This window comes from Mauremys mutica, chromosome 13, assembly GCF_020497125.1.
Source record: "Mauremys mutica isolate MM-2020 ecotype Southern chromosome 13, ASM2049712v1, whole genome shotgun sequence".
In the NCBI taxonomy this organism is placed as follows: domain Eukaryota; kingdom Metazoa; phylum Chordata; order Testudines; family Geoemydidae; genus Mauremys; species Mauremys mutica.
In genome coordinates, this window is record NC_059084.1 from 50,965,863 (window position 1) to 50,980,821 (window position 14,959).

A 14,959-nucleotide genomic window follows, 5' to 3' on the forward strand; every position below is an offset into this window, starting at 1 on the left:
TCCTAGACGGAACCGGAATGAACCGGGTTGAGACTCTGTGACCTGTGTTATGCAGGAGCTCAGACTAGTTTCTCATCCTGCTCCTTTCCAGCCTTTAGGTCTATGAATCTGTGACTGTCCAGGACACTGTGAGTGGGCTCAGAATTTGTCCCCGGAAGAGGAAAGAAAGAGGAAGGGACCCAAATATTTTTTTTCTCTCCTTTGTGGGAACTTGTGTAAACTCTTTGGTCTTCAGTAAGATCAAAACAGGAGGAATAAGAAAAGTAAAAAGGGGTTGTTGTTGCTAGACCTCTTCCCATAACTGATCTCATTTTCACTTACAGATCCTGGGCGCCTCCAACCTTCTTCACTAATTATTGCAGGGAGAGGTTTTTGTCTTAGCTCAGCCCGGCTTCCCCTCACCGTGCTTCCCCCGCACAGTGATACCGGGCGGTGTCCTCGGGCTTCAGGCCGGTCAGTTGCAGATACAGCAGGTTGTTGGAGCTGTCCCTGGAGATGGTGAATCGGCCTTTCACTGTGTCAGAATAGTAGATATTTCGCCCTCTGCTGCCGATGAATGACACCCACTCCAGTCCCTGCCCGGGAGCCTGCCGGACCCAGTGCATATTGTAGCTGCTGAAGCTGAAGTCGGAGGCTTTTCAGGAGAGGCGGAGAGAGTCTCCGAGCTTTTTCACATCCCCTCCGGACTCCACCAACCCCTGGGATCGGGCAGCTGGGAAGAAAGGCACAATAGAAATCACACAGAAAGAGCAACAGTATCACATTCACCTGACTGTGCAAATTACTCGGGAGACAAAAATACCTTCCAAAGCTGCAAAAATGAAAACTAAGTGGAGCCAAAGCCTCATTGTCCCGGGTGCTGGAGGGGAAAGTTCTCAGGGACTGGCTGGTCACTGCACAGACTCAGGGGGCTGCGGATTGTGTCTCCAGGTGCAGCCTGGGCAGAGGGAGGCACAGATTTAAACAGAAAACTCTCACCCTTATTTGCATATCCCGCTGCTTATAGGAGAGACACAAACCCTTTGCCTGAATGATCAGAGTTATTTGGCCGGTCGCTCTAGGAGAGGGAGTCGGACTGGTGCTAACGCTCTGCCTGGGCAGTGCCCAGCGAGTGCGGGGGCATCTGACCACACTGGTTCACCAAGAGCTCCCTTGAAATCCCCTCCCATCCCTCCAGGTGTAAGGGCTGAGCTACAGTTTACGGAAGGGAATGGAAAGATTCACCACTGGCTTATGCCGAGTCTGGATCATACCCTTACAGTGAAGACCAGAGCAGTTCAGTATCATGTGAAAATCTGTCTTTGTATCGAGGCCAGAGGAGTTTGGAACCTGCTGTCTCCTTTCAGGAGTGTGTTAGATCTGCAGTGGCATCGGGTGATTTTTCAAAGGACGTTGAGAGCATTAGTGCCCAAAAACGCAATGGGATTTTGACTGCAGCGTATTTAGGCACCTTTGAAATCCAAGTCCTAGTTATCACACCTCGAGAATTGATTCCCCAAATATTCCTCTTCTGCGCTGTGCACTTTTACTTTGGTGTCTGATAAGGGCCACATTCAGACCTGTGAATATTCAAGAAGCCCCAGTTTTATGGACACATGGTCATAGATGGATATTGAGCTCAGAAACCTGGTGAGTGATTTTTATTCCCTCTGGTTGTAGATCCCGTTCCTGTGCCCAGGGTTGGATTGTTTGTGGAAGTGCTGCCCCCGCGCGGCGCATGGCGGAAGGGCGGTTCTGCGTCTCTGTTTTTTGTACGAGCCCTGCCGGGATTCCCCCCACTGTGTGTCTCGCACAGTGATACCGGGAGGCGTCCTCGGGCTTCAGGCCGGTCATTTGCAGGTACAACAGGCTGTTGGGGTCATCTCTGGAGACGGCGAATCGCCCTTTTACCGAGTCACTGTAGTATATGCCAGTGGTATAAATACTGGCGATCCACTCCAGCCCCTTCCCGGGAGCCTGGCGGACCCAGTCCATCCTGTAACTGCTGAAGGTGAAGCCGGAGGCTTTGCAGGAGAGGCGGAGAGAGTCTCCGGGCTTTTTCACATCCCCTCCGGACTCCACCAGCTGTACCTGGGACCGGGCACCTGGGAATGAAGCACGTTGTAAATCATATAAATACCCCTAACAATAATAGAATCTTCCTCTGCCTATCCAGTGCATTTAGGGGGAGAGTATCAGAGGGGTAGCCGTGTTAGTCTGGTTCTGTAGAAGCAGCAAAGAATCCTGTGGCACCTTATAGACTAACAATGAGCTTTCGTGGGTGAATACCCACTCTTGCATCTGAAGAAGTGGGTATTCACCCACGAAAGCTCATGCTGCAAAACGTCTGTTAGTCTATAAGGTGCCACAGGATTCTTTGCTGCTTCTTTAGGGGGAGAAATTACCTTCCAAAGTCGCTACAACGAACATTAAATGGAACCAAAACCTCATTTTCCCTGATGTTGGAGAAGAAAGTTCTCAGGGGATTGGCTGGTGACTCACAGACACGGGGCTGCGGATTGTCTCTCGGGAGAGAAAGAGAGAGAGAGAGTGAGAGATTTAAACGGGAAACAGATATCGGTATTTGCATATCGCCATCGATATAAGAAACGAACGATCACACTGTCTGGGGCTGGGGATCCAAGACAAGGAGGAAGACCCGTCAGTAGAGAACTAAGGATTGAAGAGACATAGAGAGATAGATTAGATGGGGTGGTGTGGATGGGGATGAATAGATAGATCCATATTTGGTAAGGGAATGCTAAATAGACAGATTTAATTACTCAGACGATGAGGGTGGGTGAGTGGTTGGCTCCATATTGTGACATGGTATTAGGCTCTCAGACTGGCTGGAGACCAGTTCACTGATGAGGCTAATAGAAGTGAGGCAATGTACAGGGCAGGGAGTCTAATACATGTAAACATTAGACAGCTCCACATCATCAATGTTAATTTTGCAGTCTGGAAAGAAAGTCCCAGATTGCAGCTTTTTGAACAGATCCGAATTCCTAAAGATGCACGTGTCATGAACTTTTCCTGACCATCCTACGTTGATGTAGGTGAAACTCCCCCTGTGATCCACCAGCGCTTGCAACACCATTGAAAAGTACCCGTTTCAGTTTATGTGCTCTTTGCAAGGTGACCTGGTGTCACGATGGGGATATAAGTGCCATCTATTGTGCCACTGCAATTAGGGAACCCCATCGTGGCAAAATCATCCACTATGTCCTGCACATTTCCCAGACTCACTAGCCTTTGTAGCAGAAGTTGATTAATGGACCTGCCCACTTGGAGCAACACAGCTTCCATGGTTGATTAACCTACTCCAAATTGATTCCTCACTGGCCAGTAACTGTTTGGCATTGCAAGCTTCAAATATCAGAGGGGTAGCCGTGTTAGTCTGGTTCTGTAGAAGCAGCAAAGAATCCTGTGGCACCTTATAGACTAACAGACGTTTTGCAGCATGAGCTTTCATGGGTGAATACCCACTTGCATCTGAAGAAGTGGGTATTCACCCACGAAAACTCATGCTGCAAAACGTCTGTTAGTCTATAAGGTGCCACAGGATTCTTTGAAGCTTCAAATAGTGATCACCATTGGCTTCTCCACTGTCAGAGCAGCTCCCATTTTTGTGTTGCTGAACTGCAGGGCAGGGGAAAGCTCTGCACAAAGATCCTGGAAGGTGGCCTTCCAATTCGAAAGTTCTGCAACCATTGCTCATCATCATCCCATCCCTACAAAACAATGTGGTCCCACTACTCAGTGCTTGTTTCATAGGACCAGAAACGGCGCTCCACAGAGTGCAGCTGCTCTGTGAGTGCCAGAAGCAACTGTGATTTTTTTTTAAAATGGCTTCCATCAGGGCTGCTTGCAGGAAATCGGTATGTTCCACGTAGTGGGCCCTACTTTGGCTCTGGGAATACTGCAGGGGATGGTGTGAGGTATTTGAGATGCTCACAGCAAGAGTGCACAACTGAGCCGGCTCTATGCTTCCAGGATTATGGCCTACGCTCAGCAATTTTAAGGCACAAAAACGAGGACAGTGCATCATGGGATGCCTACACATTTTTCCCATTCTCCCTGCAACAATGTTTTGGTCCCATGAGGCATTGCACAAACTTCCCATAACACACTGTGACAAGTTGCACTTTGGGATAGCTACCCATGATGCACTGCTTTTTGCATTGATGCAGACACTGCTACTGAGGACACACTCCATTGAGACAATGAGCATGGTGTGGCCATGCTCCATCGACTTCATTAATTCGGGGGCTTGAGGTCAAATTAGATAAAGTCAACTCCGTTTTGTAGTGTAGACAAGCCAGAGCAGAATTTGGCTAAGTCTTTTCAAATTCAGTGTCTTCACCGCTTAGAAATTGTCTGAGAGATTTTTCTGTGTGTACTTTCATGTTTATATAGTTGAGCGAGTGCTTGAAGTGCTTGGATGTACGGGGAGGGTGTGTGATTCTGTGTTTATGTGTAGGTGTTGGTATGGGTGCTTGAAGACCTAAGTATATGTGATTGCATGTGAGTGTTTATGTATTCATATCTGTTTGTATATATTTTGTGTTTGTAAGCATGTGTTTGTGTGTACTTGTGGTCAGGGGCAGCTCCAGGCCCCAGCATGCCAAGCACGTGCTTGGGGCGGCATGCCACGGGGGGCGCTCTGCCGGTCGCCGGGAGGGTGGCAGGCGGCTCCGGTGGACCTCCTGCAGGCGTGCCTGTGGAGGGTCCGCTGGTCCCACGGCTTCGGTGGAGCATCCACAGGCATGCCTGTGGGAGGTCCACCGGAGCCGCGGGACCAGTGACTGGTAGAGCGCCCCCCACGGCGTGCCGCCATGCTTGGGGTGGCGAAATGGCTAGAGCCGCCCCTGCTTGTGTTGTGTCCTTGTTTACATGTTGAGATGTGTCCCTGTGTTTGTGTGTGTGTGTTTCTGTTTTTCTGTCTCTGGTATAGAAAATGGGTTGAGAAGAGCTCATGTTCAGAGGAATTCCAGAATGAATAACTAAAATCCATTTAGAAATGCTGCTGCCCTGCCAATATTTATAATCCAGGGACCTGCATTTCTTCCCCTGACCAGTCTCTCCAATGCTCCCATCACCGTGTCCCTTCCTGTCTGTGTCTGGTCAGCACCCACAGCCGGTGAACTGCCTCTGCTGCAGCTGCCAGGAAGGTTTTTGTCTGAGCCCAGACTGGCTTCCCCTCGCTGTGTCAGTGTCTCTTCATGGCAGTGTCCTCAATTTTCAGGCTGTTCATGTGCAAGCGGAAAGTGGTGCTGTCCTTGAATGCTGCAGATCTCCCCTGGATGGAAGAGGTGTGTCGAAGAAAAACTCAGTTCTCGCTTTTTGTTTGGGTGCAGCAAAATCAAATACTTTATTATTTCTCCGGTAATTACAATGGAGGGAGAGAGTGCCATAGGACACAGGGTCGCCCCAGTCCTGGACAGGTCTCTCAACTGGTAAACAATTACATCAAGCCTTTATACCTTTGTTACAGACAATTTCTAGCAATCATGGAGACAGTAAAAAGCAACAAATACATTTTGTTTATACATAGCACAAAGGCTTATCTTATTTGTCTCTCTCTTAAGAAAAGCAAGCCTGCATTTTGGTTAGTGATTGCAAGGTCGTAATAACTTTGTACACAGTTCTTGTCCTGTCGCCTCGCACTATCTTTGCTCCTACAAGTCTCACGTCATTAGGGTTACAGTATGGCCTGACTCTTGCTAACTGACTGACACGCATTAAAATCCGCTTCAAATCCTTATTGAAGCTTTCCCTGCTTCCACAGGTGTAATTGTGGATGGAGGGATCATAGTACCTGGCCAGCCACTCCAGCCCCATCCTGGGCTCCCATCTGAATCAACACATCCAGGCGCTGCTCAGAGCAAACCCGCTGGTGGCACATTGCAGCATATGGGACTCTCCGGGCTTCTTCAGTGCTGGCACCGACTGGGTCAGAACCACCTGCGAGTGGGCCCCTGGGGGGACAAGGGAGAAAACAAGGCAACGGTACATTGAAGGAGAGAATTTAAATCAAAAAGGAGAAAATGAGCCACATTGTCCAAGAAAGGTGCGAGGTAACAGAACAAAGCTCTGTTATCAATCACAGCCATTGCCATGTCACTCACAGAACAATCCCTCGCCCTTCAGTAGATTGACTGGGGAGAAAATACCTTCCGAAGCCACAGCAATGAAAACTAGGAGTGTAGCGGGGTGGTTACCCGCTCCAGCCCTGACAGGGTTAAAACCAGCCCTGGGAGAGGGCTGGAGGGCTGGGAGAACAGCCCAGGCTGAGTGGGAAGCAGGCTCAGCCGGGGCCATGCCTCAGTTAGGGCCCAGCTGGCCCTGTAAAGGCTTGAGCCAGGAGATCAAGCGAACAGTCTCTCTCTGGCTGTAGGACAGGGTTTCTCAAACAGGGGTCGCCGCTTGTGTAGGGAAAGCCCCTGGCGGGCCGGGCCGGTTTGTTTACCTGCCCCGCCCACAGGTCCGGCTGATCGTAGCTCCCACTGGCTGCGGATCGCTGCTCCGGGCCAATGGGAGCTGCTGGAAGTGGTGTGGGCCGAGGGATGTGCTGGCCGCCACTTCCAGCAGCTCCCATTGGCCTGGAGCAGTGATCCGCGGCCAGTGGGAGCCGCGATTGGCCAGACCCGTGGACGCGGCCCGGCCCGCCAGAGGCTTTCCCTACACAAGCGGTGACTCCTGTTTGAGAAACCCTGTTATAGAGGGAGACAGGTCTGGCTGCAGGAAACTGGACATAGGGTACCTGAGTGGAGCAGGGCTGGGGAAAGGCAGAGGAGTTGGGGAGCTCCAGCCAGGAAAGCCCCAGGCTGTGGCCTAGCATTGAGCTAATAGATACTGGGTGTTGCAGAGGGCAGCCCGGGGGTAGGCAAAGGAAGCAGGTCCAAACCCAACCTTGCAATGATGAGTGGCTGATACTGCAGTCTGCCCCAGGGTGCGGGGGCTAGACAATGACTGGCAGTAGCTTTATACTGAGGCGAGGTGGGGATAGTGGGTGGGGGTTCCCTGGGGAGAGGAGACCATAAGACTGAGGAGTTACTGCCAGGGGGCAGCGCCCCAGATAACAGGGCATCAGATCTGGGAGAGAAGCTGGAGCCAAGTGGTAGTGGGACACAGGCCTGCAGAGGATGAGAGCTAATTCCCTGAGACCACCAGCAGGAGGCGCCACAGGGGTGAGTTCCACATGCTTACAAGGAGACAAAATCTCATTTTTCCTGCTGCTCGAGGGGAAAGTTCTCAGGGGACTGGCTGGTAACTTCACAGATCCAGGGGGCTGCGGATTGTCTTCCTGGGTGCAGCCTGGGCAGAGAGAGGGACAGATTTAAAGAGGAAACTCTCACTTTTATTTGCATATCGCCCTGTTTATAAGAGCCACAAGTTCTGTCATGGAGCAAGCTCAGTTTTTGTTATGGTATGTCTACTCTATGAAATTAGGTCAATTTTATAGAAGTAGATTTTGAGAAATTGATTTTATACAGTCAATTGTGTATGCCTGCACTAAGTGCATTAATTCAGCGGAGTGCGACCTCACTGCTATGGCTAGCATCAACTTACGGAGCGGTGCACTGTGGGTAGCTAGCCCACAGTTCCCACAGTCTCCGCCACCCATTGGAATTCTGGGTTGAGCTCCCAATGCCTGATGGGGCAAAAACATCGTCACAAGTTGTTTTGGGTACATATCGTCAGTTGCCCCTCCCTCCATGAAAGCAACATCAGACAATCGTCTTGAGCCAGACACCAGGGTGATTAGAAGAGCACAGCAAGGTGCGCTGCACATCAGAGAGGCTTTGAAAACCACTTTTATAACTGGCCAGGCTTTGGTGTGACAGTTGTGTGTGTTTCTCCTTGATGCAAACCTGCCCCCTTTGTTGATTTTAATTCTCTGTAAGCCAACCACCCTCCTCCCTTCAAAATAAAGTAACTATTGTTTTGAAACCATGCATTCTTCCTTTATTAATTAAAAAAAAAAGATAACAGACAAGGTAATGGAGTGGGGGAGGAGGGAAGGACAAGGCCACATTGTTTATTGTAGCCACACTAAAAATCAAGCTGTTTGCATGACGGCCTTCTGTTGCTTGGGCCATCCTCTGGAGTGGAGTGGCCTCCCATCCCTGCCACATTCTCGGGCGTCTGGGTGAGGAGGCTATGGAACATAGGGAGGAGTGCTGGGGGTTATACAGTGGATGCAGTCGGGGCCTGTGCTCTTATTGGCTTTCCTGCAGCTCCGAGAGACACTTCATTATGTCTGTTTCCTCCCCCAACAGACACTTTATTATGTCCATTTGCTCCTCCATTAGCCTGAGCATCGCGTCCTCCCTCTGCTCTTCATGCTCACTTAATTCTTTCCTGGCCTCTGCCACCGAATGCCTCCACGCATTAAGCTGTGCACTATCAGTGCAGAAGGACTGCATGAGCTCGGAAAACATGTCATCCTGAGTGGGTTTTTTTGTTTGTTTGTTTTGTCTTCTAATCTGCGATAACCTCAGGGACGGAGATGATAGGGGGAGCGTATAAACATTCTATGCTCTACGATTCGGGAGGGACTGCATGGTCACCTGTGCTGCTGAGTTTGCCACGCTGATCAAACAGGAAATGAAATTCAAAAGTTCCTGGGGCTTTTCCTGTGTACCTGGCTAGTGCATCGGAGTTCAAATTGCTGTCCAGAGCAGTCACAATGGAGCACTCTGGGATAGCTCCCAGAGGCCAATACCATCGATTTGTGTCTGCACTACCCCAAATTCAACCCAGCAAAGTCAATTTTAGTGCTACTTATGTCACCGGGGAGGAGCACAGAAGTCGATTTTAGGAGCCCTTTAGGTGGAAGGAACAGGGCTGGTTGTGTGGATGCATTTTTAAATCGACCTAACGTGGCTAAATTCCACCTAACCCCATAGTGTAGGCCAGGCCTGGGACTCAGAGAGACGGGGCTGGATTTTCCCTCTGTGGTACAACTCCCTGCACTGTCAGGATCGGAGCATGACTGGCTTTGCACTTCCTACGTCATTCTGAGGAGGTCAAATTCTCATCTTCTTTATCCCAGTCCTAACCCGAAATGTATCGTTTACCTTAATCCTAAAAGGAAATGTAAACCTGACCTTACCCTAAATCCTTACAGTAGCCCTAAGAGTACCTGTAATCCCAAGAGTGAACTCTAACCCCATCTTTTGACTTTTACCCTACCTTTCATTTTAATTTATATTTTAAACTTAATGGTACATCCTGAAACTAACCCTACGACCATAAAGGTAATGTCTAACCCTAAATTTTAAAACTCACCCAAACTGAATTGTTCATCCTAATCCCAAAACCTTACTCCAGCTGTAATTCTGAGAATAAACTATAACTCTAACTTCAAAGCTAAAACAGAAAGTATAAACTTAACTGTATCCCTAACCTCAAACACTGATCTTTAACTCTGACCCTTAACCCAAATTTATATCCTATCTCTACATCATGTCAGACTAACCCCAATTATTACCCTAAATCAGGGTTTACCTGCCCCATCCACAGGTCTGGCCAATCGTGGCTCCCACTGGCCGCTGATCACTGCTCCGGGCCAATGGGGGCTGTGGGAAGCGGTGCAGGCCAAGGGACTTACTGGCTGCCGCTTCCAGCCCCAGACAGTGTGATCGTTGGGGAAGGAGTTGTCCAGGCACCAGCTGAGCAAGATCCTGCTTGGGGCGGCAGATTCTAAGGGTGGGGGGCTTCCGCCCAATCCTAGGGTGGCACCGCCGCTTTTTTTTTTTGTTCGCTGCTCCAGCCGCCCTGTAGGGGGCGGCAGTGCGGAGGAGGGGAGGCCCCGCAGCAAACTCGGCAGGGCAGCCCCCGTCCTTCCCTCCCCGCGGACTGATCCGCACTGAGCCCTCCCGGCTGGCGCGCGGCGGTCAGGCCCCGGGGTGAGCGCCCCGCTGAAGCCGTGGCCGCCCCCTTCTCTCTCTCCCCCTCCCTGCTAGACCAGGCGGCACCTGCAGCAAAGGGAGCCCTCCTGCACCCTGGCTCCGGCCGCCCTGTGGGGCTTTCTGTTCTGTTTCTTTCCTGCTTTGCCGGCTGCACCATTTTTGTTTTGTTCCCCCCGGCGCTTTGCCCCTCCGGCCGCCGACCCTCCCCCCCCCTTTTTTTTTTTTGCTTGGGGCGGCAAAAAAGCCAGAGCTGGCCCTGGCTGCTTGCTTCGCACACCGCTTCCATAGCGGTGAACAGGGCGATTGTTTGCAGGACCAAGTGACCCGCTCTTAAAACCCCCAGAGACCACATACAACCACACAACCTGCCTTCCCTGGACTCTGCCCTGCTGGATGGACAGGGGAGCAGAAACCCTGCATTAGCGGGGTCCTTTCTCTCTCTCCCCTGATCTAGCACCGCAATGAAGACGCGGCTGCGCAGTGCAACAGCCCAGTGGTCCCTGATGCGCTGAGCGGAACCACAGGCCCATTCCTGAGCTTGGATCCCCTCCATGAGCAGGAAGGTGCCAGCTCCGCGGGAACATTGTCAGCAAGGACCCTGCCCTGGCACTGAACTGATCCGGATCCGGATCCCCGACAATCCGCTGTCAATTCCTACCCCCGGAGTTTATAAGCATGTCTGGACAGGATCTATACACCCATTGTGTCCCCGCACTGTCAGCTACACCCCGACACGGGGGAGCTCTCCCAGGGCTCCTGTTGTGCGGGGTCTCACCGCCCGTTGTGAGCTGGGGAAGGAGCAAGGCTGGAAGTGGGATGGTGGAGTCCTCCCTCTCCAACCTTTCCTGGGGCGAAACTACCATTGACTGCTCGGGGGGAGGCTCCAGCCCCGCGCCTTTCCATGCAGCCCTGCAAAGCACGTGACCCTGGTGTCGCCTTTGTTAGGAGTGTGTTTGAGTCTGACAGATACGTTCATATGAGTCGTTGCTTCTCCCAAAGCCGCCTGGGTGGAAGCAGCGGGGTGCTGCAGAAATACGGAGAGAGGAGATCGCCTCTCCCAGAAAAGTGTCCGTACGCCCTGTCCCTCTGACCAGTCCTTGTTTCTTTAGAGTCAGGTCTTCTTTTGACACTGCTCTGTCAGACCAGGCGCCTTTGGCTGGGGCAGCCTGCTGCAGCCGTACAGAGCGACTGGGGGAACTGGGCTCCAGCGGTGATGGTGGGGCGGAAATGGGGCTGGCTGCATCAGCCTGACCCCCTGTATACGCTGCCTATTTGTACGGACAGTCCCCCTAGGTTTCCCAGGAGCGCCCGGTCTGGAATTTCTGTCTCCATCCAGACAGACACACGAGTGTGAAATAGCCTGAACTCTGTGTCAGCCTCGCCAAGGGCCAGTCCACGTTCGCTTAGAGGACAGGGTCGATGCACGTGGGATCCAGCTGTCAGGCTGAACTTCACTCTGGAGATCCACAAACCAGCTGTTTGATCTCTCCCCTCAGGTGCCTCACTGCGTTCTGACATTACAAAGCATCGCGGTTCCAAGGTATCCCAGTGAAGGGACCCTGCATTGGCTGACACGTCTGTGCTAGCCCCTCTGTGCTCTCCTCTTCCCAGATGTGCTGGCCCCTCGCACACCCCTGAAATTCAGGACTGAGGGCTCCTGAGTTTATTGCAGACTGGTTAGCTTGGAAACGGTACTGATTTCCATTTAAACCCTACATAGATTGGCGCCCAGAGAGGCAAATCTGATTGAAAACAGTGAGGTCTGCGCTCGGAGAGGTTCTTGATTTCAGCTCCATTGGGATTTTGAGAGTGGCCCTGCAAACTCTTCCTAGCCTGAGTAACCCTTACCCCACATATTGTTCCCCCGGAGCCAGTGGGGTCACTCCCATTAGTAGGGATGGCAAGACCTTAAAAAGAGCTAAACCCTGCAGATGTTTGTGTGGTCCAGCCCCGGGCTCTGTTCCCAGCACTTCCTCTCTTTCTCTTCACCGGCACTTTGGAGTGTTCTTTGTTTGTTTGTTTTCTTTTTCGGCAGTTGTTTTGTTTTGTTTTGTTTTTTGCACGGAGCGGCAAAGACCTAGAGCCAGCCCTGGCCGAGATTTATCAATGGGCTGAGAAGGGAGAGATTTAGCCCGCTCACAACCTTGCAGGCATAGAGCCAGACGCCAGAGTGGGGTGTTGGTGGCTTTTTTCTTTCTGTCCACAGGCCCTTGAGCCAACGACTCAGACTTTGTCCTCCACGAAACAGAAAACCTGGGCTCTGTTCCTGGCTCCCATATGACAGCCGGGCTCTAGTCTCAGCAGCGGGCACCAGTGTAAAGACTCCGTGTGTATTTCCCCAGCCATGGTGGGAGGGAAGAATAATCTAGTTGCTATAGCGTGAGTCTAGGTATGAATATCCCTGGGGTCTTTCCGTCCCCTTGTTAGCACAATGATAGACACATTGGCAGAGCAGGGCCCTGGCAGTCAGGACTCCTGGGTTCCATTCCCAGGCTCGGTGTGGCTGATTCACTGTGTGATTTCGGGTGATAGGGAGTTTAACTCCCAAGCGCTTGTAACTTGCTGAGGAATCTGCATGAAGCAAAAAACTAACCAAGCAAAGAGACCGCGGTGCTGGCAGCTGCTGCTCTCGGCGCGTCACACGGGAAGGCTGGTTCTCTTCACGGTTAGTTTTAGGCAGGGCTCGGATAGGTTTTCCTTCACTGTGTGCCTGGCACAGTAATACACGGCGGTGTCTCCGGGCTGCAGGCCGGTCAGTTGCAGGAACACTTGGCTCTTGGAAGTGTCTTTGGTGATGCTGAGGCGATTTTTGAGAGCGTCATTATAATCAGTGCTTCCACCCGACCAGATGGTACCGACCCATTCCAGCCCCTTCCCCGCTGGCTGGCGGGCCCAGTTCACCCCGTAGCTAGTGATGGAGAATCCGGACACGGTGCAGGTCAGTCTGAGGGTCTCCCCGGGCTTCTTGACTCCCCCACCGGACTCCACCAGGCTGACCTGGGAATAGACACCTGCAGAGACAAAGGGGGAATATGTCAGTGATTCCGGAGGCGCAGTTATTAGGGAACACGCGGTACCGGGCGCCCAGTGGCAGCGCAGGTCCCGCCCGTACCCGCGGGGAGCAGCAGGAGGAAGGCGATGGCCAGGCTGGGGGTCATGTCTGCGGCTGGCGGCTCGGTCCCCAGGCGGGATGGGAAGCTGAAGCCCGGCGCTGGCTCTGAGCGGGGTGAGCGGCCAGGTCTGGGCTATGAACAGGGCCCCGGGGAGCTCATTTGCATGGGCCGGGGGGTGGGGGCGGGGGGCGTGGAGACAATATAAAATGGGATCCAGGACGTGTGACGCTGAATCGTGTTGTTAAATGTAACGGCAGGTGGGTCACAGAGTCCACTAACTGCATTTCCTTTGCACCTTTTAATTTGAAAATATATAACCACTAAATGAAAGCAGTTGAGTGATCTATCCATCCCCATCCACCCCCTCTATCTATCTATCCCCATCCACCCCCTCCCTCTATCTATCTAATCTCTGTCTTTATTCCCTTCAGTGCTGTGGCCAATGTTACATACGAGCAATTATTTATATCACCGAGCCATTCCTTTGCAGGATGATTTGCAGAATGAGCATGGAAAGAGTTTACAAAGATGCTTCATGAAACTTATGCTCCAGGTTATAATGATCAAAAGGATATTGGAGTCAAGTTGCTTAGTGCCACAGACAAAGAATAAAAGTCACGTAGCCACAGGCGGCTTAGGTGGGGTTCAGTAGGAGCAAAGGCCTTTGTGTTGGCCCCTTTACAAAGAAAGTCCCTTATCACAGACCCCTCCCTTCCTGTGATAAATGGGGGGGGGGGGGTAGTATCCTTGTGTAACTCCCCGACCATTCACTTAGCTACAGAATCCTCCTTAGCAGCTGTACCCGAATTGCCTTACCTGTAAAGGGTTAAGAGGTAAACTTAATGTGAGTTGGCACCTGGCCAGGGGAACCAATAGGGAAGCTGAACCCTTTCAAATTGTGACAAACTGCTGGGTGGGGGGGTCTTTTGTTCTCTCGCTGCAGAGGGACAGGGCAGCAGCTTTGCTGTAAGAAGCTTGGGCCCAGGTATAAAAAATCATCAGTATCATACCTAGAAACTGCTCATTTGGAACCCCAGATATGGAAGTAGAAATGTTAGACAGGAAATGTTAGAATGACACAACCAGAGATCTTCTTATTTTGGTTTGTGGATTCCTCTGTGCTAACCCCAGGTGCTTTAGTTTCCTTGTTGTAACCTTTAAGCTGGACCCCAAGAAAGTTATTCTTGGTTCTTAATCCTGGCAGTTGTTCTTTTAAAATCTAGCAATAGCCTGAGTGCCCCGAGGTATTTTTCTTTTCTTTTCCCTCCCCCCCCCTTTTTCTAAATTACCTTTTTAAAGAACATGGTTGGATTTCTGTGTCTTCAGAGGTTTGTGAACTTTTTTTTTAGTTAGCTGGTGGCAACAGCTGATTTTTTATTTTTATCTTTTCCTTTCTCAGCTCTTCAGGGTGTGTGTGAAAAGGCTTGGGTGTACCTCCCAGGGAGGAATTCGCAAGTGCGCCTTCCTGGGCTCTGAAAGGGGTTCTGCTCTTGGGTGGTGACAGCTCTACTAACCCAAGGCCAGGTAAAGCTGTGACCTTGGGAGTTTAATACAAGCCTGGAGTGGCCAGTGTTAATTTTTAGGGTCCTTACGGGCTCTCACCTTCTGCATTCAGAGTCCCAGAGTGGGGAATCAGCCTTGACACTTCCAGTCAATGATCCTCTCTTCAGGAAGAGGTTTTTGTTTCAGCTCAGACTAGCTCCCCCTCGCTGTGTCTCTGGCACAGTAATACAGGGCGATGTCCTCGGGTTTCAGGCCAGTCATTTGCAAATATACCGTGTTGACGGAATTGTTTCTGGAGATGGTGACTTGCCCTTGGACAGCCTGAAAATGCCATTGGCTCTATCCACTTGGGGAGTTAACCCTAGCCAGCCACTCAAGACTCTTCCCAGGAGCCTGATGGACCCAGTCCATATCCATAGTCTTCTAATCTGAACCCGGAGGCTT

General features: G+C 51.4%; 1 gene segment (V, D, J or C); it reads right to left on the reverse strand.

Moving 5' to 3' along the window:
• Positions 1–10,871: 10,871 nt before the first annotated feature.
• Positions 10,872–13,105, reverse strand: LOC123347626. The segment is given in 3 exon segments: positions 10,872–10,983; positions 12,610–12,910; positions 13,012–13,105. Coding segments are annotated over 3 exon segments (459 nt in total).
• Positions 13,106–14,959: the final 1,854 nt, after the last annotated feature.